Source organism: Osmia bicornis, chromosome 4 (assembly GCF_907164935.1).
Source record: "Osmia bicornis bicornis chromosome 4, iOsmBic2.1, whole genome shotgun sequence".
In the NCBI taxonomy this organism is placed as follows: domain Eukaryota; kingdom Metazoa; phylum Arthropoda; class Insecta; order Hymenoptera; family Megachilidae; genus Osmia; species Osmia bicornis.
The window spans coordinates 5,519,872-5,544,536 of NC_060219.1; the positions used below are offsets into that span (position 1 = coordinate 5,519,872).

The 24,665-nt window shown below is 38.7% G+C and overlaps 1 protein-coding gene across 1 annotated transcript; it reads right to left on the reverse strand.

The window, feature by feature from the left end:
- Positions 1–2,801: 2,801 nt before the first annotated feature.
- Positions 2,802–24,389, reverse strand: LOC114879837. The gene is made up of 3 exons (XM_029195169.2): positions 23,946–24,389; positions 10,704–10,906; positions 2,802–8,356 (listed from the first exon to the last, which is right to left on the reverse strand). The coding sequence occupies exons 2-3, from the start codon at positions 10,716–10,718 to the stop codon at positions 5,249–5,251; spliced, it is 3,123 nt and encodes a 1,040-aa protein (XP_029051002.2). The 5' UTR covers positions 10,719–10,906; positions 23,946–24,389; the 3' UTR covers positions 2,802–5,248.
- Positions 24,390–24,665: the final 276 nt, after the last annotated feature.

A 24,665-nucleotide genomic window follows, 5' to 3' on the forward strand; every position in this document is an offset into this window, starting at 1 on the left:
AAGTTATATCCTTAAATTCCCAGTATTTCTCAATTATCCAGCTAATTACGGCATCATACGGGCCAGTGACATTTGCTGCTTCTGCAATTGCGTAATTCTGACAGAGATGCAATGTTGGAGAATAATTATGTCAATCAGTGTATGAATTACGCTCGGTACTTGAGTGTATTGAGTGCACGGAACAATCATCTAGTTACCTCCTTTTTTAAACATCTCCACTAATTTTGAAAATATTACTTCATTTATATTATTACTATTATTATCACTTCTATCACCATTGATATAATATTAATACTACTACTACTGCTACACTAATCTATTATCACAAATGCTATTGAAGGTCTTCACCTCAATAATATGCTTCAAACCATTCGGAAATCTTGCCTCTGAAATATCAGACGAACATGAACAATCACATACTAGATTTAATTATAATAAATATTTACTTTTGTTTTTTAACCAACCAAACTAGAACTTCTTTTTAAGAAAACTTTGAAACGTATGGTAAGTTGTTGAAAGAGGTATGAAGAATCGTGAGCGCGTTTTAGGAGGTACCGACAGCCGCCTGTGGGGCTATTTTATTTTCTAAGATTTCACTTTTAGCGACCATACCCCGTTCGAAAAGAGGAGGGGGAAGAAAAGAGAATTTTGCCTAAGGCGAGCCAGGCTACGGCATGCAGACCGACCAACGATACGCCTGAGACTCTCTTTCTGTCAAGTCGCCTTATATTTCGTATATACCACCCAGGAGGCGCAACGACGCTCCTCTCGAGATCAGCATGACTGTCGGTGTGTACGTATACCGGCTCACTATGGAAATAAAGCACTTCCAGAGCTTCGCGAGAAATGCATACGTTCCCCCTGGCTACCTCCCTCTTGCGGGAAACCCTGCTCCTTCGAGATCTCTGGCAATCCCTCCTCGTCACCAGCCCTCTCTGTTTCACGAGAATACCGGTGATACCTCTTTCGATTAAAGCTACACGAGAAGGAAGTCGTTACGGTTCCTTCGAGCTTGTCTGAACGCTAACGAAATTCATTTCGACGTTGCTGCTTGCTCGCGTGACGTCCATTTTCTCTCTTGTTCGCTGGTTAACTTCAACCATGGAACCAGTTTACGCCGTAAGGATCCAGCGACAGAAGAGGATGGTATCCGTGTTTGTTGCCGGTGTTATGCGACAACGCCTAACATTCTAGGATAATCCTACGGGGCGCAACAAGAGAACCCGAAGACGTTCAAAGAGCAATAAGCTGGCGAGGCCGACGTTTTTGGACGCGAAGCAGGTCGAAGGTCGCGTTTAAAGATTAGATTACATTGGGGAGATAAGTGGAAGAATAGCTAATGCTGATACCTAGAGACGCGGAAGATAATTGGAAAGCTAGAGTACCAAATGCTATGTACCGAAGGGCATGGAAGGTAGCGGGGAGACTAGAGCAACTAGCTCTAAATTCAGGCTAGAAGATAGCGAGAGGGTTAAATAGCTAGCGTTAAATCTAGGGTCGAGGGAAATAGAATGCTGGAGTAGCTAGCGTTAAATCTAGAGTCGAGAAACATAGTTAGAGGGCTGGAGTAATTAGCGTTAAATCTAGGAAAATAGCTAGGATCAAGGAGAATAGCTAGCGCTAGTATAATAGAGAATGTATAGCACTCGCTAGTCCTGACTTTTCGCTATCAAATTCTTACGGTACACCCTGTATCTTAGGATGTTCAACATTCGCGACGAGAATTCCAGGCTCGTTCGGATGCATCTTCTTGCGTAACGAAGCGGCAGGAAGTAGCGAGCGGAAGAAATGCTTCGGAAAGAAGAAGATGAATAGGAGGGAAGAGGAATAAGGTGTGCAGTTATAATTTGTGGAGGGAGTCTGACTTTAGTTTGCTAACGACGCGGAATGGTGATGTACCAGTTCCTTGGTTTCTTGAATATACTTGTCAACTTCAGTTCGTTAACCGACACAGTGCAAATTGGCCATGTGTATTTGTCCTTGTTCCTTTTCCATTTTTCTCGAATATTTCAAAATGTTAAGGAGATTGCCTTAATTGCCACTGGAATGCCTTATATTTATATTATACGAAGCTCGAATCAAGCGGAAATTCTCGCGTTACTGTACACGCCCGGTTTTATACATAACTTAAAACATGCGAACATTCTCATGGTTTAGTCGAGTTTCAGTTTCCAAAGGAGGCCTTATATGATCGTATTGTCTGGTGCGCGAACAACGGAATAATGGAGGAAAGGAGGAGAGCCAGGCTAGGCAGAAGCGAACCTGAAGAGGGAAAGAAACATAGGAAAAGTGGAAGAGGATCGAGGATCTGATGGCAAGTGAGAACGCGTTAACCTAAACGCCATAGCGTTTCATTTACATAACCGTAATCCTACTTAGCGGCGGATGCTTAATTCCTCTCGTACGTTTTCGTTTCGCCGTCGTGCTAGAATTTCGGCCAAACACTTTCCCCGACATTTTCAAATTGGATTCGCAAACATGAAACACAAATCTTGGCTACTGAAAGTTGGGATTACAACTAGTCGAGTAAAGAGAGGAGAAAATGTATATTAAATTTTTGGAAATTCCATCGAGTATTTTTTTTAAATTATTAAATTTAGTAATTTCAAGAATGGAAAAATTGGTAAACCATAAACGGTACTAATTCTATGCAAATTTTAAATCTAAAGAATTAGGCTTCTGTATTGAAATTTCTATATTACCTAAAATTCTTTTTTAAGTGGTTATCGAAAAAAAGGGATACAGGTTATCACCCACACAGGACAAAACCAAAGGAATCCTTCTATATACAAACACATCGTATATTTACACGCTTAACATAGTAAATGCACGCATAATATAAAAAGTACAGTCGCACAGTTGAACGAATGACAAAATCGATCTCTTAACACCTTAATTACCACCCTGAAAAACAATACACTTTAACAATAATTGCCATGTGATTAATGAAATTTCATGTTTGTAACGTTGAACCATCGATGACTAATTGTGGCAATTAATTTGTTAACCAACGTGAACGATACGTCATCGCACAGGACACTGTCTTATTATATAAAGCAATAAATTAAATTACATATAAAGTATAAAAAGGGAGATAAAGAGAAGGAAGAACAATAGGAGTTAGAAGGAAATTGACATGTTTTATGGCTTGGCAGCTTAGTAGCTGCGTGTTTCTTAACAACCGAGCGTCTCCCTAAGCTTATATACGCTCTACTTATTTTAACGTATCCGCAATACACCAAGTTATGCATAACCATTCGACCTAGCAGCACTATAAAAGTACAAGAAGTTTCAAGATTACTCTGAATACGAGACGTGTGCGTCGTTGATAACGCAACGGCGTTAAAACCCGGCGTCGATGAACGTCGCCTGCCTTGCATGCGAAACGCGTTAACATTTTATTACCTATATTTCTGGCCCAGGTTATATATTTCAGCATGTGATCGCGTCGGTTATCAACCGTACCGGACGACAGAGTTTTACTGCTTCTCTATATACGACTGACTCGTGTATCTTTGGGTACTTGTGCCTCAAAACGCTTTCACTTAGAAAAAGTAGAATTTGATCTAGCTCTGCTAATACAGGAAATTACTATACAGATACGCATGAAAGTATTGGAACAATAATATAATTACACTTATAAGATGGGATGCAGCTCCATTTTTATCATTTTACCATTTTCAACGTTTATCAAATTATTGCTTTGATTTAATTAGTTACCGAGTTGATAAATTTTTATTTCTATTCTTGGCAAATTTTTCATAATAGAAGACCTATTAACCCCTTGCCCTGCAACGTCGTGTCACACTCGTGACGCAACTTACAATTCAAATGCATTAAATTTGGTTGGTACTTTTAGTATGGTTAAATTTTGAGTTTAATTCTAATTACAATTTCCTCAACCAAGGATCGTTGAATGCTATGTACAGGTGATTTTTTATTTTTCTTTATTTGTTCTAAAATTGAAGCAATAAATAGTTAGCTCTGACTGATGCAAGTATCGAAAAAATTGCAAGGGGTTAAATCGCTAGGCGAACGGGTTAGAACGAAACTGCACTCCTCTTGCTGTGAGGTCCTCCATCGCATCAACGCGTTAGAAGATAAGAATTTAGTATCGAAGGAAAAAGTAACGCTTCCACAGCTAATCAACATGAAAGTGAATAAAGTCGTAAGATCTCATTCTCTCCGGTGGATAACTGGTATAACGTATTCCATAAAGAGCAACGGACTAGATATATACATATCTACCTGTTATCGTGACAAAGGTATGCAAAACTCGAGCAATGCGTTTCACTCGAAAACGAGATTCTTTTTTTTTCCCTAGAAGGTAAGCGATATTACTCGAAGCTGTTGAACAAGGTTTTGAACTTTCACCTCGGTGAAGGTTCGCCACAGAAGAAAGTGGCTCGATAACCGTCAACAGTTCGCAGTCCAACGAGCCAGATGAGTATTGCAAGATGTTGCGACCGATTCGTCAATGAAACGAGCCGAAAGAGGCGACTCTAAGTTCGCGAATGGCCGTGACACGAATGGTCCCCAAAAAAGGACGACGTCGATACTTTTACTCGAATCGTTCACGAGAAAACCTCTCTGTCTCGTTGAAGAGTTTTCAAGCGAGAAAAGACCGTGGAACGCTTCGATTCTTCTATTGCTATCGAAAGAACACTTCACGACTTTGAATCCATCGATAACCGTCTACCTTTTAGCGAATGGGAGATTCAACATTTCACGCCTGGCTTATGTAATCGTTGTTTAAATAAGGAACGAGAATTTGTTGAGTAAAGTGGACGCTTTGCGTCATAACCGGTCATCGATGCGTTAGCCAACAAATGATTATGTCTTTCGTTTCCTGGACGAGCGAAGAAGTTAAGCAAATTACAGCTTTGTCTCTCTAATTTCCACGTGAAATGCAACTAAACCTACATTTCGTTGCACTCGATAGAGGAGTGTAATCTTTGACTGGAAACAACACAATAGAAAAAATCGAAATGTCGAAGTGATTGGAAATCGTAGAAATTTTAACAATTTGACACTTCGATGGCTACATATTTCATGGAATCAATGCCTTTTATGATTTTATGCCGAAAAACACATATCCTGTGAAATTGTTAACTCGGTAATTTTAGGCTATCAATCACTTCAAATCACCAAAAATGATTTCACCGGATATGATTTCCTATCTCCAGCTTGAGATAGGATTGAGAGGAAATTATATTATTGTACCTTACTGTTATGTCTTCTGAAGAGGTTAAGAAGACTTCTCTTTACTCGCACCTTTTGCATTCTCCGAGGCACCTACTTTCTCGCGTTTCGCTACTGACCTGGTCTCCTTCCGGGAGTCACTGTATTGATTATTGAAGAAAAGAGCAACAGCTTCCTTCTTCGAAGCGTCTGCTTTATTAAATTCACTCTCGCTCCTGTCGCTGGCCAGTTCGGCCAATTCACCGATATCCTTCTTCCCTGATCCCTCCTCAACAGTGATGTAATGTCCTTTGGGGATATCCGCGTTCCTAGGTTCCGCTAAATTACTGTACAAGTGTTGTAACGACTGCACCTCGGGATGACCTTGAACCTGTACCTGTCCTTGTTCCGGTTGTTCAATGGCCGCGAGGATGTCCTGCAGAAGTCCATTGGACAGGACCTGGTCGTGTCTGATGCTACCGTCCGAGTTCTCGGTGCCTAATCCACCATCAGCAGCCTGGATCTGAAGCATGTACGTTCCCTTAGAGCCCTGAACCTCGAAACCATCACCTCCGCTCGATGTTAATCCCTTGGCCAAAGACAAAGCTTCACTGCCCTCCTGGCTGTTCAAGAACTGGCTAGCATCCACCTCGTTGGAGCCAAGATTCTTAGCTTGACCGAATCCCTGCTCGCTTAAACTGGCTGTTAGTGCTTCCGCCCTTATGCCGTTGTCCTGAGAACTCGAAGAGAAGGAAGAGTCTTGGAACTGCGTGACAGGAGGAGCCGAAATTACATTAGCCACATCGGGCGACTGGCTATGGTCACTGGCCAGGATGTTATCCGACTGCTCGGGAGCGGTCTGTACTCCTACAGGATTGCCGTAACTGTCCTTCAGATTCGTCTTGGGCTGTTCGTAACTCTCCAGGTTCAGTTGGCTGACCGATTGAGGCAGACCCAGCGAGCCTACCTTGAAGTTCTGGCTCAAATCGGAGGAAAGAGACTGGCCTGACAAAGCTGCACCAAAGCTGTGCAGCTGAGGTCCTGAGTTGGCCAGGTAGTTGCCAGTATCCTTGAAACTGTACTGCGTACCTGTGCCCGTCTGTTGGAAGCCACAATCGTGACCACCGCCTGTCGATAGTGGTAAACTCACTACAGGAGTGCCATAGGTGGTGGTTATGGTATTGCCAATGCTGTCGTAGAGATTGTTCCCGAAATTGGTGGAGGTCGAGACGAAAGAAGAAGCCGGACCAAAGTTTGGCGCCCCGTATGTCAATACCGGTGCAGGGGTGTTGAAATCACTAAAGGATAACGGCGTCCCGTACTGGGCGTTCGGTGCTGCTATCGGCGAGTTTGAGCCGAGGTTCTGTAATTTCTGGAACGCCACTGGAGCGCTTAAGCTAGGCAATTGCTGTTCAAACGACAAAGTTGAAATGAACGTTTTTGGTGATTTGGCCAAGTCAGCGTGTCTCGGTGGTGGTACATAGCGATTCAGGTTGGTCAACAATCCGCTGGGGATGGGTTCTTTGAACTTGATTGGCTCGCGATTACGAGGCGGTATCAGAGAACCAGGAAGTGGCGGGGGAGACCTGAACGCGCCATGAGGACGATGATGATGTATGTTCTGCTTAAAAAGCGAACTGCCGTGCAGACCGAAAGAAGAAAACGACGACGCCCGACCTGCTTCCGCGGACTGATATGGTTCATTGGGCGAGAACGAAGAGAGAGGAGGGAAACTGTAGGTGTCCAGTAGAGGAGGTGGAGGCAAAGGTATGCCAGATTCAATAGAGTTCAGTTTTCCGAAGGATACACCTGCCAATGGAGGACCATAACTATTAGATAGTCCATTGGCTGAGAATTGACCCAACGACAAATCGTTTCCTAAACTCTGAAACGCATGGGTGTCTCCGAATCCAAGATTAAAATGAGGAACACTATCCAGCACTGGTAATTTTAAACCAGACAGATCCGAAGATAACGGCGAAACTGTCGGTAGGAGCTCGAATCCAACTGTTTTGATGAGAGGCAGTGGTTCAACTTTAGGCACCTCGTACTGCAGATTAACTGGACCAGATACAATCTTCTCAGGTAGGTCCTTCTTCGGTGGATTCTGATTTTCATTATGGAATGGTTCGTACTCGGGCAGTGATGGCGGTGGTAATCCCGCATTTTCATTGGCACCCAATTTCACAGAGGTCTTTAAATCTTGAGCTTCAGGATTGTGTATCGGAACCCCATAGGAATCGCTGGGCACGTTTGGATTGTCCTGCAAGTTCGAGGAGGAACCTTCTACCGTCTTGGGCTCGTTCGACGGAGGACCATAGGTGTTCGAAGGCTGTCCGTGCTGATTGCTCAACCCAGCAATGGGCTGCCAGCCGTCGTACTTGATGTCAGGTGGCGTAGGTGGTGCTGGGACACCTGGCGGAGGAACCGGCGGAGGGGGTACGTACAAGTCACTGGTCGGTGGTCCATATTGAGATTCAGGCACAGCCGAAATCGCTGGTGGCGGTGGTGGTCCATATTCGTCGTTCGGTTGGCGATTAAACTGGACGGCGAGTTTCTGAGGGGGTTCGTATGTGTTCAGAGGTAGGGAGACGGAGGTCTCGAGTACCGGTTTCGTTGGTCTGTGACCCGACGATGCGATGAATTGATTAGACACGCCGGAAGTGAATTTCAATGGAGGACCATACTGAGGCTTCGGTGGCCTAAACGAGCCGAAGGAATATGGCGGTCCGTAGTGTTGCTTCGGTGGCCCGTAGTGAAGCTTCAGCGAGCCAAAGCTCAGTTTCGAGGGCAAAGGAGACAATGGAGGACCGTAACTTTGTTTCGGTGGACCGTAGAATGGTTTGATGTTCCGTGGAGGTCCGTAGGAAGACAATGGTGGCCCATATACCGGTAACGATATTTCTGGCGGTGGAGGGGGATATATAGGCGTAGGTCCTTGATCACCTACTAGTTCTGGCGGACCGTAAACTGGAGCTGGTCCCTTCAAATTTGCCCCAATTGGTGGTCCATAATCATCAGCTGGTGGACCATAAGAATTACTTATTCTATCATCAGCTTTAATTTCGTTTTGTTTATCTTCCTCGCCTTTGACAGACGTTTGTGGCTGCGCCTTATTGACTACTGCTTGAACATGATGTCCAATCAGCAAAATGCTCAGCAACACGATCGACATCTGTAACCAAAATAAAAATTTTCTTCAACTTTCATTCGATTTTAATAATATTGATAACAGCTGTTATCTCGAGCTTGATTGCAATTAAGTTCTTCATTACGGGGTAACGAAAGTAAGAAGTAGGTGATTATTTAGTGGATAGTTGTAATTACGAGCTGGAAGTTAATGGGAGGTAAATGGAGCGTGAATTGTAAGTAGCTTGTGCATTACTTGTGTGAAGTAATTGAAATAAGTACCAAACACATTTTATTAAATATGCCCAGTACTCTGAGGCTTTCAATTTAACTAACATTTAGTTAAAATTAGTACCATTATATGGTAATTACCGTTTAACTAATAGCAGTGATGTAGTTAATTTAAATAACATTTAATCAATAACAATTACTATTATTATAAAATAAATATTATTTATCTGTGATACTACTATATAACTAATACTGTTGTGTCTTAATGCTGTTATTTATTAATAGTAATTACTGTTTTGAATGTTTCTTTCGTCGCTCACGAAAAGTAAAGACAAGATTAGAACAGTTCCTAGATTTTGGATGAGTTAGCTAAACTACTATGGTATCTTCTCCAGTTCTAATTAGTTCGTCGGCTGCATAACTGCAGCTTAGTATCGCGTACACATTTCGCTTGTGCATTGTCTACAAACTCCATATTGAAGGCCGTGGGAGACTTTAAGCTAGTTTACGACCTTGGTTGCCGCTGGATGAGGTAGTCGTTCCAATGTACGTGAAAATTATGTGAACGTGCATTTACTTTACTCGCAGCGAGTATTAAACCTACGGCACCGTGAATAATTATGTTAATTGCAAAGATGCTGTTCCATAGAATGATGAAAGAAATGACAGTTTCTCTTTGATCTATGATTGTTTTCCACTTCGACTCACTGATTGAAGTTAAACATTGCTACACGACAAGATAAACATCTCTGACTGAACTGAGAGCTATTTATGAATTTCTTTAATTATTGCATATAATTTAGATTGCAAAATTGTAGAATGAGGATAAATATTACAGATGACACTTTTCATTTTCTTTGGCAAATATTCGAATTACGTAAAGACATAACTGAACAATGCTTTCACGTTCCTTTTATGATAATAGCTATTCACCATATCCCATAATACTGTAACAACCAATTTGTTTTTTCATAAAAGATATTAAAGAGGGGACAAGAAACCTGGTTATTGCTATTAAAAAACCATTCATGGATGTTTCAAATGGCACAATGACCGAGATACAAGGTTAACATAATATGCACTTTCTCTCAAGTGCAGCGACGAGAAGTGCAATGCACGAATGCACTGAGATAAATGAACAGTAACAAAATGTAAACTTTCAGCTAAACACAATCTTATGAACATAATTTTGTTAGTTTTTCATAGAAATTTACATTGCTTTCTACTTTAGCAAACATTTGGAGATAAAATATTGAAATATTAAATTATTAAACAGGCAACTTGTGATTACTTTCAAAATTATCAAACTTCTTTAATCATTTTTATTGCATTCAATTACTGCAACATCGCTACTTTCTACACTTTCAGGTTAAATTAGACAGTAGAAACCATAATCACTTTGATCGTGTTTAGCTATTTTCATAATGTTGATGCAACACCGTGCCAAAGAAGTGTAACATTGTTTGCCATTAATTAAACAACTGAAAAGTTTTTACTTTCACGTAATAGAAATATTTTCATTTCAATTGAACTATTTGCTTTAATAATCGACAAATTATACTTCTATTTTACTTGAGAAATGATCGACGTTGTCAATGAAAAAAAAAAAATCACTGAATTGACAGGTTGTTATTTTAATGTTAATAACACCCATAGATTGATGGGAAGTGTTTATGCGATAAGTAGAAAGGTGTCAGTCGAATGGGAGAGTAATTTCTCGACTTTAATAGCTCCAGTTTCTCTTGAACTTCGTGTTTTAAAAAATGTCATCTAACATATCCACCCTTAAACACATTTTATACCAAACTGAATACATAAAACACATTTTACAATGCACTCAAATTCAAAGCCCATTATGTGAAAAACAGATACGTGCAACGTGAAAAGATTAACAGTTCCTCATAAATTCAAAGATCATTAACATCCATCGATATCATGATCAGCTTTCCCAAAGTTTCGTCTCGAGAGAAAATAACATCCTTCCGGTGAATTGCAACAGAAAGTCCCTCGAAGCGATCACAGATCACCTTAATTCACCTCGAACGATTAGTAAGAATATCAAAGAACTGGATAAAAACTTGGTGATTAACACTGCATAGAGTACACTGAGCAGAAAAGGCAAGTAATCACTCGGACGACGATAAAATCCACCGATCACCTACCTTGATTCCTACCATGCTGCACCCACGTTAAATAATTGTCCGCACTGCACACTAATCAAACGACACTATCAGTTTCCTCTTCCTCTTCACTGGATCCTCTCGATCCAAACGAAAGATAGTTTAATCTCCTTCGGACTTTCAGTCGAACACATCGTTGCACATCATCCTGACGCTTTCGAACCAACAGCCACGAGACTCTGTCACTACCAACACAAAAAATGCTTGTCCAGGTACGAACAGTCCACTTATATAGACTCTGAGAGGGGTACCGGTCGAAGGTATTCTCCGTTGAGTTTGCTTGAGTAAATCGAGGAAACGACAGACACAAGAGGAGAGAGAGAGGGAGAGACACGAGAGAGGAGACAGTGGGGAGAGACGGTACCCTCACACGACCAGTTAAAAATTCTCTTTGTAGAGAAAGTAGGCTAGCCCCTGTCTCTGACTCGACGAGGAAAGATGCGCTCGGAAGTGTTGGACCATTGATATTTATTGATCCTATCAAATGAAAATATTTCATTTTTGAATCTTCCTACTTACATCTGTGACATAGCTAATATTGAATATATTGGATGAACCAATGACTTAACGAAAATCGAGTATCACGTCTTGAAATTGAAATAAAACACAAACTATTTGAAATTTGTTAGGTTTCTTTAATTTAACGACAAGTCTACTAAGACATTAATTATTCTTCGGCTTAATCACCCTAGTCGACCTAGTTGACCCAGTGGCGAAAAAATTCAATGGGTGGCCAATTTTACGAAGAGGAATCAATTGGCTATTGGATTTTACACATATTTTGAGGAATTCGAATGCAGTTTGCTGTACGTATCACTGTTTACCATCAATTAAAAGTATCACAGTGATAACGTTCTACCGAGTTACCAAGCTATCTAAAATCTCGTTGAAACAGTTAATTATCGTACAACAGCAATGTAATTCTCAGTGAACAAGTGAGCACAATGAAATAGAAACGCGACCTGTTTCACAGCTTAGCTGAAACGGAAACCAGCATTTCGCGTGTCAAAATCATACCGAAGAGTTTGGTGTAATCTTTTCCACCGCATAAAGTGTTCTTCGTTAAGGCAGACTTTTGTATCTTTACAGAAAACAGAATTTAAGAGGAATATTTTGATCTATTTATTACAATAAAAATAGAAAAATTTTAAAAATCTCAAATCTTGTTAATTTAATCAAACCAGTCAACGTTGAATAAAGGATAATATTTAAGAATGAATATTAATGGAAGTTCCTTTAGTTTACAATGTCATTAACCTAAGGCTACAAATGCCCCGTAGTTCAAACTTCAATTCTAACTACATGTATAACGAAAATTCAACATCCTTTGGCACTTCCTTTTGAGTTGTAACAGGCTCACTTCCACTTTAGATTCATGTACATACAGGAGTTCCTACAAATTACAAGTAAGATACATGTTCCTTCCCTTAATTAACAAAACGCTTGAATACATAGAGACATTTCAGGAAAATCCCTTTAGATGTTGCCTTAACTACTGGCAGCAAGATTCTGTGTCAAATATCTTCTGACGGAATTTGGAATATTAGTGAATCAATTACACTGCTTCTTTTCATAATTACAGCAATTACAAGTGAAATGTAATTAATGGAGCAAATATTTTATCATAATATTTTAGCATCCTTTAAATTTCAAATATCAAGCTTTCTGTATGCTACCTTACAATGCCAGTCAAAATAATATTTTTCTACTATTTTCTATTAATTATTCGAATATATCTAATTTGCCATGCTAATCAACAATAAGCCCGGCGTCATTCACTTTTTATTTTATTAACTCTGATTGCCAAGAAATATAGCTACTTACTACTATAACCCTTCCAACTGATAATCTTAACGATACCATCAGTATTACATCATTTTTCAAAGGAATGTTACCAACCTCTCCCTCTATTCTTGACTTTCAAATGGAGGACGAAGTTGATTTAATTCAGAGCCCTACATACCCTGTATACGTTTTAAAGACGTCTCATGTACGTGGGTACAAAAAAAAAGAAAAACGAGGAGGAGAAGAGAGGCTTCCGGAACACGTGCATGCAAGATGAAACGTTACGTGTATGTATCCGCGCAGCTCCATTGAGGTCCATTACGTTGACATCAATAATTCAAGTAAAAAGCGCCCATCCCTCACGGTTTCCCTTTGCTTGCCGGTCCACCGGTATATGTCGGATGCAGAAGGTCGAAAATAACGAAACACCGACAAACGGGATTGTTTCGATACCGGAAGTCACTGCAGTATGCAAACACAGAAAAGGTGGCCGATCCACGACACGTGTTTGAATTAATTGTTCAACTCTCTCGTGATTTTTCAAACGATCTGTTTTCGTTTTCCATGACTTTCTCCGTTTCTTTTGTTTCCATTGTGATTTTCTGGATTTGGACCAGAACGAAGGTTCTTTTATGGATGTTTGATTAAAATACAGTGTTTTATTTGATTGTTGCATAACAAATGATCGATTTGGAAACGTACAATTTATCATTATTACCTAAGTAGCTCAAGATATATATCATAAGAATAAGAATTTAATTATCAGCTCATTACGTGAAAAGAGGTAAGTGTTCCGCGATGATTCACGGAACCTGTGCTTCAAACTTTCACTGTCCTCGCATTGCTCAAGTTTCGTTTAAAACAAATCATTCTGAAATTCCCAAAAATTCATTTCCCTCGAAGCTATTTTGTTCAAAAATAAATTAAAAATTCATACTCTGATGATCAACCGTCCCAAACCAAATTTCTTTTTATCGCTTTATGAATAAAGTTAATCGCCACTTTGTTTCCCAAAGAAAGCAGAAATCTGGTCTCCAAACACTTTCTCGAAAAACCACGCAAGGTATGTGTAAATTTGTCCTCTGACCGAGAAATTTTGCGCTGAATATTCAACAGATGATTATCAACGATGTCATTCCCTTTCACGCTCAAGATTCACACGAACATGTTACCTATAATTCAACGCTGTACAAAGATCCTTTCGTAAGGCGAAGGGTACCTATAAGTCTGAGAACGAACCACGGTCAAGTTGAATGCTCGACAGACATTCAAATTTTAGGGTCAAGTCGAATGGAATGCACGCAGGTGTGGCAGCATCTCGCACACCCAGCTAAAAACTTTCTTCTTTCTTCCGCTCGAGGTCATCCGTGTGACATACGTTCAGAGAAATCATTGGACAAAACGGAAGAAGCTTCTACACACCGGAAAAATTCCAATGTTTATGATTCTAACTCCTCTGATAAGTGAAGATTCCATTGGAAACTATAATCGAATTTTTCAGATTCTATAGATGAAGTTATATTAGATTATAATTAAACTTCAGAATCATCATCATCATCATTTACTGGTTCATCTTCCAGACATTAATTTGTTACAAAAATAGGAGATATATCAGGATAGAACATGATCAATACACTGATCTAACCCATATTCACGAACAGAGGCAATTTACTGAATCAATATACAGATTCTAACGCGGGTAGATTAATTAGGAGGAAATTATTATAATATCGGAAAATCTGGGAAATACCTATGCGGGTCATTTATCAGAGACTGTTGGCTTATCGCACCTGATCTCAGCGTAAAATGAGCTAAATGTCTGGCCAATGGTGTGCGAGCACAGCTGGTCCAATTCGTAGCCGAGTTATCCAGCAGGGACTCGGGCTAATTAATGTTTGCTTTATGTCGTTAAAAAGGTGGATGAAACTTTACAGCAGCTTTCTGTTCTATGTATCACAAAACTGTCCACCCTTTTAAAGCCTGATAAATAACGTTGAGAGCCATTGCGTTGGTGAAGCAAAAAAAAAAAAAGAAGAGAGGAATATATATGTTTCGCTTCCCCTCGAATCTGCTGAATGGAGATTTTTATGTCCAGTCATATGTATGGTGACGAAATCTTGTTGACCCATGTTACCCATGTTTCCTCTTCTCCTGGTATTGATTTATTTTCAACGCGAATGTAGAGAAAAATCGTAGAATTTTTACAATAATATTGACTTTCTATTTAAATATAAAATAATACACGAATCGAAGAACCATCTACAAAGTGTATGAATGCATTGTTTCATTATCCAGCAAGATACTTCAGCCAGAACAAGTAGCATTCTCTATGACAATGAAAAACGGAAATATACGCTGGCTGCTGGTATTTCCTTTCCATAAATTCGTCCTCGTAAAAAGGAACGAGCCGAGTTTTCGTAACACGACTGTCTCCATAATCGAGAGATGTAACGAGACACTCGAGAGAGGGTCACGATGCAACAATGAAAATTCGGTGTATCAAGTGCTCGCCAGAGCCGTTACTTCACTTCCGTTTACGCTCGTGTCATAAATATAACAAATATAGAGGAATCATATATGCACGTGTGTACTCTTCGCTATTATGACCATCTTGTTTTAGGAGCATGTGTTGTTAAAGAAGAGAAGTATAAAATAAAAATAGATGCGATGAAGATAATGTATGAATTAATTAAAAAAATTTGTTAAATCATTTGTCGACTTTCGTGGAAAAAATATCCAGAGATGCACAATTTTGTCATAGAAAATGATGAGTAAAAAATTCAATTCGTTGCATGAATTGGAGCAGTAGTCGCTTACACTTTCCGGCAGAAATGCAAATCTGCAGCACGAAGGCAATGAAAGTTTTCAGACCATGGTAAATGGAGCAACAAATTACAATATTACGTGTCCATTTCCAGCGACAGGATATTACACGATGCGTGTATTATGGCTATGATCGTTAGACTGTTCACACACCGAGATACACACTGATCTGATGACGGTAACAGCTTCCTGTGATTGCTGACAGCAAGCAAATGACTGTTTCTAAATGATTTAAGAGTCTTTTTCTTTTTCGCTTGACGCGGTCATGATATCTCAATGTATTTTGAAATATAACAGAAGATTATTCATTTGTTATAATTCAAAAATTATTTTGCCAGAAATGAGCTCTGCAATTTAATCCAGAAAAGGAAAGTCAAGTTTCTTCTGCTATTAGAAAACATTCACGCAATTTCAATACTGTTTTTTCTACCCTAATGTCCATTCCCTGTTCACTTTCGTCACGCTTACATATCCGCTTCATTTTCACCAGGAACACCTGCATAGGATGACTCTTTCGCAGTCGAAAGCCCGGAAGTGACCACACGTCGGGATTCTTGCGCAGTTCTGGGTCAAACCAGGAATGAATCGAAATTTACAATTTAAACGCGGATACGTCGGAGTTTTCACCGGATTGAAACGAGAATGAATCATCTGGTGAAATTCTGGTGGCTGATGATTGCACCGGATGTATAGGAAAGGACGTGGCAGAAGAATGACGGAATACAATTAATATTTCCATCTTGAATTAAGCAATGAATGCAAAATGTGTCATAAAGTTTGTAAAAATAAATTCCAAGGTAGGCTTCCAAGAACGAAAGATCCATCTTTGGAGTTTAATTTAATAATGAATTTGAAATTTTATATAATTAATATTTAATGAATCAATTAATGAGCCGATTTGTTCAATTTAATTGCCAATTTAATAGAAAATTAAAAATAATGATCCTGTGTAATTAGAAACTAATTTGGTAAACACAAATTTTTCCAACGAGTTTCTATTTTTTTTTTAGTTTTTAGAAAGCCGTTTCCAAAAATATGCGTAGTACGTACGTGTTTTATTATCGAGGCTCGATTTCACGAATTTCGTTACAAATCTGTGTCGTGTTTTCACCGAAAATATACAGGCGTAACACGTCGCTATTTCGTTGTTTTATATTCTGCAGTTCGAAAATCGCTACAAATATCGACAAATTGAACCATTACGATCGCTTCGTACAACAGATTTCTTCCTATGGAAATATATTTACCGTCATCCCCGATAAGGCAGTTTCCGTGAGCGAAAGTAACGTTCTGGGAAGTGGTTGTTTCTTCAACCAAGCCACGATTCGACTTTGTTTTATCGTTAAAACATGCAGAACGTAATCATTCCTTAGAGAGAACACAAAGACACGTTAAACGGACTCAAGTACCTGGAACCGTAGTAAGAATAAACGTTTTGAAACGATAGAAATCTTGGCTTGACAAAACAAAGAGAAAGGATCCCGTTTGAAAAATTTCCGGATTCTAAAGAGCATTCGATCGGTGAAGAATTTATTCATATCATTGAGTGAAAGAAACGATGTGTCCACAGATTTTATGACTGTGACTAAATCACTCGAGAAGAAGAGTTCTTCACTTTTCTTTCACATTCTCAAGGTGATTGCTTATATAGAAAGTGTTTCTGAAATAGCCATTTCAATTTTGAGATAAACAAAATTATCATCACCATTTACACTACACTTGTTTAAATAATCCAATGAAATTTTGCCAACAAATTTTACAATATCGTTGCCAACTTTTATTTACGATGTCATCTTTTCTTGGGTCGTCCTTGGATATTTACAGAAATGCCAAAAATTATACATATATCGTTTTCTGTAAAGATGTTAATTATAAATGATACGTAGTAACAACTAGTTTACAATAGCCAGTTGTAAAGCATAACAGGTGCGAGACAAGTTCATGAGACAAGGACGCTTTCACAAACCTTTGACGGTCATTTAATGGACATTCCGAACTTCTAAACGAGTTTAATGTTCCGCTTAATGCATTATACACCTCTGTGAGATTTATACAAGCAATTCTTTTTATCTGTACGCATGGTATCAAATGAAAATTGACAATACTAAATTGTAAATTGATAAACCAGCCATTTTGTATTGAAAATATTAATGAAATTCTTATATACTCATTTTCTTCGAACTTAGAATTTTAAATTGATATAACACAGATGTTATTTTGAGATACTTTTATGTCCCAAAACGGTGTCAGATTTACGACGTTTCGAAATGCCACCGAAAAGTGATAACTTTTGATTTCTTAATGAAGACCCTCTAAGAAAACTCACTTTCCGTTCCTATTCCACTTTAAAATCAAAATCATTTGAAACTTTCTACTTCCTATACTAAAGAATCTTTTTTCCCCGTTACCGTTTCACGATAATTCATTTAATCAGATTCACCTAACGTACGGGACCGCGTTTCCCACTGTTCTTACCAATACCCATGATACGATGATAAGAAAGTCAGAGCTCGTTCCACGTTCAACGAGAGCACGATGAACTGTAGAAAAGGAGCATACGTCGAAACACGTGTCCTGCATCATCACGGTCATGTCTGTTCAGGTGTAAAAACCCAATACCCATGTAGAGACGGTTAAAAGTGGTCGGTGAATCCCACGCTTGGAATTCAGACTCTGGAGAAAGTACAGTCCTCGATTGAACGACCGTGAAGTTGATGCCTACCCGTAAGAATCTACTGTGTGTTGCTGAAATAAATGCTGAAACCTTGAAATTAGCAGTGATATTATTAATATCAATATTAATTCATCAAACAAATTTGCATAGTCCTCCGTTCATGACTGACTCCAAATTACTATTTTGAGTCAGTCAGTGATTCAACCATAATTATCCAATAGGGAGATCGAGAAAAGGTTTATAATTTTTTAATGGGAATGAAGGAGTGCCAATTGATCCTTCTGACCTAGCGTAGTTAAAATTTTCTCCATTTCTCCGAACTGAACCGTGTTCCATCCATCGTGTTGTTCGCAGACACGAAAGATTCGCGAGAAGAAAATTGAATGCAACGGAAAGGAAGAAAAAAGAAAATGGGGCAAAGGAAACGGCACGCGATACGACAATGCCAAGACCCAATGAACTCCAGACACCCGACAGTTTCATCAGCTCGAAGCTGGTCTGATCTCAAGCCAGCCCGAACTTTCATTCTTTCATCGATCAGAGGATACCCTGTTCGCGATTACACGCTGCCTACCTGTCGACCCGTCCTATCACGCGATCAACGAACAGAGAAGGAAAATGAAACAAACAGAACCGAGAGAAGGGATGATGACGACGATGGTGAAGCTGATGGAGGTGAGACAGAGGTGACGGGCATCAGATGATCAGAGCCACGTGATCGTTTTCTGCACTTTCTAAACGAGACGTAAGGTAAATCGTTGAACGATTACGAGTAACTGGGAAGCCTAAGCCAAAGAGGGACATTGGTGTGGGTCACTGCGTGCTAGAGACGATTCGTTCCGGTTCGTGAACGACCCGTCGACGGTGGGTAGTTCCTTTCTCCGGAAAATCCGGTCGCAATTGCGACCACTCGTCGCTCGGAAAGGAAACAGCGAAGAAAGAGAACAGCGTGGGTCATTGGCGGGAAAAGGACACCTACGGTCTGACCAGAGGTTAGAGGAAGAGGGGTTGATAGGGTACCTTGGCACGAGAAACCTTCACCATTCCGGACGTGGTCCAAATGAATTCGTTCCGAATGCAATTCGCAATTTGTCGTTAGAAGCGACGAGAAGCGAGACAAATGCCCGAGACTGTTGCGTTGTAAATGCTCATCGCGGTGTAATTAAGTTCGAGCCTGGCGCACGGACCGCGTGTTCGTTGAATAAGAATGGTGTGTACTCGATTTGGCTGAATAAACTGTCACGTACAGGCTGACGATCGATCGGCTTAGCCTTTACCCATGCTTTTCGGCCACCATCCTTGTTTACCATTAATTCAAACGATTTCTACGTTCCAGCCTGATTCGATACGTGTGATTCTGCTCTTCTCTTTTTTTTTTTATCTTTATTCCTAACATCTTTGCTACGACCATCTTTGATAGAAAATGATTCTGTATCTTTATATATTAAATTGTTTAATATACAAGTTATTTTGTTCGTCGAATCTATCCACAATATATTTCTATTTCAAAATTTCAATAGTATCTTCGCTATTTTGAAATGTAGGATTTTAGAACCCCTGTAGTAGCAAAAAAGTTAATCACTTGAAGATTAACTGAATTGCATCCACAATCATTTCAATTTCAACATTTTTACTGTGGCAGTCGACATATTATCACGTTTTTATAAACATGTTATTATTAAGATCTCCTTTTGATTATACCAAGCGGTGCGCATCATAAAGGTAAATCGATTTAGTATTCTTTTTATGTTAACATCGATCGTTGCTTTCGATAAAAACGAGTAACGAATCGTTAATACCTGATGCGCTATCTCGTTCGAGCACATTAGGACTCTAGATCTGAAAGTGCATTCATAGAATCACGTATGAAGAGAAATTTTCCTAGTTGCATCATGTACATACAGGGCTACGAAGAGGAAATTTGTTTCAGGTAGCCTTTTTTCGAATGACCAATAACTTCCGGAATTTTTCGACGCGTGATGTCACACAACTGTGATTTAACATGTCAGTCGTATCAACTTGTTCGACCGTTTTCATTTAAAGCAATTAAAATCATTTTTTTTCGAGCACAGTCAAGTGAGTATTTGATATTTCATACTTTTATGAAAAAATATTTTGCACGTTATAGCGGCGTAGTAGAAATACTATCAATATTTGTTATGGAAAAAAAGAGGAGGATTAATCGTCCTTAAATACACATAGTTATTTGTAACGAACTAAAGAGAAAAGAGTTAAAAGATTTAGACTTCGAAAGAATTCTAACAGGATGTTTATAGATAAGATAAGAGATCTTTCCAGAACTTGTAAAGTCTAGTCACTAGCGTATAGATATCTTCCCATTTATCCTACTTTCACTTCAAATATTTGAAGTAACTACATATGTAATAGACATTTGGTAACATATAAGTGAAAAAAGAGAAGGAATATTTGTTCAAGATTCTTCGTAATATAAATTATTATACAACTACTTGTATATACTTATTTGCCACTACCTGCATTCTGTAATTACATGTCTACTAAATTCATTTATAAAGAAGATGAAAAATGCTGTATTTCATCCAAAGTTATAGCTATTTTTAATTCTAAAAAAAAGTAGAAATTTCACTAAAAGCCTTATGTAACAAAGATAAACATTCTTCCCTATCACCCTTGTATTACGATATTCTTCAAACAAAGAAGTATTAACCGAGTCAGCAAATATTAGCGAAAGATTTATGTAACGAATACAAAATATTGCGTGTCTTCCTCTTACAAAACATCGTGTTCTATCGGCGTAATCAATATTTGCAAAGATCCTGATGAAAAAAAGTTCACTAGCTTTCTTTAAACGAATTTACTTGATTAACATTCGTGTAACAATTTCCAAAATCAAGTCGTCACTACAGGGATCACGTATTGAGACCACTTTCTTATTGGAAAGGACACCATTCACTAACGAAACGAGAATTCTGACATACACCCTCGGGCTCGTTCATGGCCCACATATATGAATATCTTTTGAATATGATTTCCGGACATTTTTGTTATATTCTCAAACGGATGTTGTCTACATTTAGTTAAGTTTATGTTAGAGAGCTATTTTCTTCAATATATTGAATTGAAAATTTATATTTCGCAATGCTCTTCTGTCGTGAAATGCTAATCAGAATTTCGATGTTTCGAAATCAGTCATTTGTAATATGCAGCGACATAAGAGACTATTCGGCAATGGATCTGAGTTCGGAAATGAACCGAGTTACTGACGCAAGTTTCGCAAGTGAATTCGAATGTGATCAGCCAGTGTCATGACTACATAACGAGATAGAAGGGCATAAGGCCAAGGTGTCGAGCTGTCACACACGGTAGAAGGCCTAACTGATCGTAACCGTAACCAGACAGTCCAGATTCCTCCACCCTTCCGTTACTAGATGATACGAAGCGTGAAATCAGGTTCACGTTCCTGTAACGAGCAGATCAATGCACGAACGTGTTTGGTTTAACGATCGCTGCTGACGTAATGATCCTTTATTTATGCTTATTTGCCGGATATGTGGTAACTAGATTGCGATTGCTCATGCAAATACATATTTCTATACGATACCGGTAGAACTACTAATTGTTCATCGGATATCTCAGATCTATAATATTTCCAGATATCGATACCTTATGATTGCAGTTATTGATGAATTGTTAAAAGTGTGATACTATTTATATATTATAAAATATTATTGAGTTTTGATACCAAAAGGATATAATAAATGGTCAAAAGTAAAACAAAAATAATTAAATTTTAATTTTTCCTAAGAATATTGAGTATCATTTATGAAATGAAATGATATTGTGGTATTAAAAGTTTCCATTTTTAATTAAAGTCATCAGCTGCAATTACTTAGAATTCTGTTGATAAGTGAGCCGTTGTTCATTTGCATTTAATAACTACATTAAGAGATTAATGAAGATTCCCACGGATAGTGAATAGAAGAAAGGAAATAAATAAATTCGAAGTCCTTAAACCACAAAATTGATTGTTTCATGTCGAAAGAAGTCGATGTCATTTCACGAAGATGAAGAACGATTCTAGGAGAAAGTGACTTACCTCACTGCGGTCGGTCTCTCATGCTCTAAACTACATCCGGATATTTCTCTATTTTAATCTTCTTATTTAGAAAAATTAGATTCCGTGATGTAACACACGAGTAACGCGACATAATTGATTGCTTACAACAATGCTACACTATTTGAAAACTAATTACTCAACACTAAAATAAGAAAAAAAAAGAAAATAAAAAGCAGAGGTATCATTCCTTCAATTGTAAAATTTAAGAAAAATTTCTTTCTCTCAAATGGTAAAAAGAAATAGCAGAATGGCTGAATAAAAAATAAGTTTTTTTTTGCAGAGGCATTCATGATTAAAAAATTTGTGAACTTCAGGTGCAAATAAGAAATGAAAACCTACGCTTGCATTAAAATAAAAAAAAGAGGAAGGTGTCGTTTCTAAACTAATAAAATTCAAGAGAAAGCGTTCCTCCTTCTCAACTGGGGAAAGAGTAATTCCAGAAAGTAGACTTTATGATATATTAATTTGGAAGTCAAGCAAAACACGTTCTGTCCTCTTGAACTATGAAGAAGGAGAAAAAAATACTGGCCACCTGGTTAGACTACAAGTGGAAAAGTTGCAAAGCTAGTGTCGGGTAAAAAGTAGAAGCACAAAGTTCAAGAATGTATTAGGTCAGGAAGTTCAGCAACGTACACAAGCGTCACCTTTCTTTTTCCTGATGAATATTTCAACAGAAAGACGATGTAAACTATGTACGTCTTGCAATACCGACTTTAAACTTATTTAATCAAATAAAATGAGTCTCCATGCTCGGAAGTTTGCTCATTACCGCATAAGATTCATTAATTCATATTGCAACGCTTGAAAAACGCCGGATATTTTTTTAATTTTCTTTCTTTTCAGATTTTTAAATTGCTGAACATGAGACACATTTCGTTTAAGCGTGGTTCTCGTATTTCATTTATTCCTCAAACGTATTTTCAATTATATCATATTTTTTATAATTTGCAACATTTTATGATATTTAATGTTAAATCCCTTGTACCAAAAATGGTGTAACATATTCTATTTTCCTTTTCATATGTATGCTAAACTGTGTATCAAATTATGATTTATTAATATACTTTTTCATGATATTCAGAATTGATAGCGATTAATAAGTATGTAGTGAAAGAGTCGAAAAGAAGACAAAAGCTCTTTCAGAATTTATAACAACAGCAATTTACACGAAACAACATGAAGAGTCACGAAAGGACCACAACTAATTTCCTCGAATACAAGCAATCGATTCAAGTTCTTATCGAAGCCAGTAGTAGGCGGCTCGCAATATCCAGCGAATTAATTCAAATCCAACTGGTACGTGCAGCTGGTGGCTGGTTGAAAGGTATCGCTTGCTCTTTATTAAACGTCAGATTTTTGGCAATGTAGGTCGCTCGTTTAATTTCCGCGTCACTCAAGGACGACGAGAGGTTCGGTGTCCCGTGAAAACGGAATAAGGGAAAGGGATGTGGATGAACATGAATTCAGCGAAGAAGAGAAAAAAAAGGCGGGAAAGGGCATAACTGAGAAAAATCAAGATTTGAAATGATCAATTTGAAAATATTATCAGCTATACGATAGCACAAAACCTGATTAAACCATCCATCAAGGATGGACTTCCTGTCTTATCTGATGAACATAATATTTAAATTATATCAAACAGCTGGGATTTTTGCAAACACCCAATAGATTAACAAATAAGGATAATGACGTATGCATCAACCCTGAAGGAGTATGCAACAATCCTGAAGGGACGAAAACGCTGAAAAAGAACTTCTCTAAGAAACAATTATTTTATCAATCGGTCCACCCTATCCCTATCCTTACGTCCGACAGAAACATCATGGTCCTTTTTTCTTCTCCTTACCTTCCTGTCTATCCGGGCAAAGCACATCCGGCTGACCTTCTCGCGCGTCTTTCACGAAGTTCACGAGGCTGCCAGCTAAGAGAAGTAAGCCTGTACACCGGAGGGTTATACTTACACACCGGTTCGCTACTGAAATACCAAAGATTCCTACAGAGATTGCGGACGGAATTTCGCCGTAGTGACGGACGAACTCCTCTCCCTGCCCGCGTCTTCTCTTATCTTAGACCTGCCGGTATTACAGCCTCGTCCTCTGGTACCCTCAACAGGAGAAGGTATCCTCCCGGCAGACAGATAAAATTCCAGGAAAAGGGAAAAGGCCCTCGAACGTCTTCCCCTTTTCCTCTGGAAACCTGAACCTCGGCCGCACTGGCGAAACTGCGTTCTCGTATCCTGTATCCTATCAGCAACTGCATCCCCCTTTATCCGTGACCCCGGACACTTCGCTCAGGGATACCTGAAATCGAAAGATCCTGGTTAGATGAATCATGTGGTATGAGATATTTGGTTCGATGAAATCTCTCATCCCCCGATAATGGTAGATTTCTTCTTTGCTGGATAAAATATTTATTATAACAGATGGAAATAATCAATAGATTTTTCAATCAATTAATATTTTCAGGTAGAATAATTCTATTTTACGACTTTTCTGTAATTTCTCACGAAATATAGACCCCGATGAAACGATCTGAAAACTTCTGACATGAGAAATGGATTTTCTAT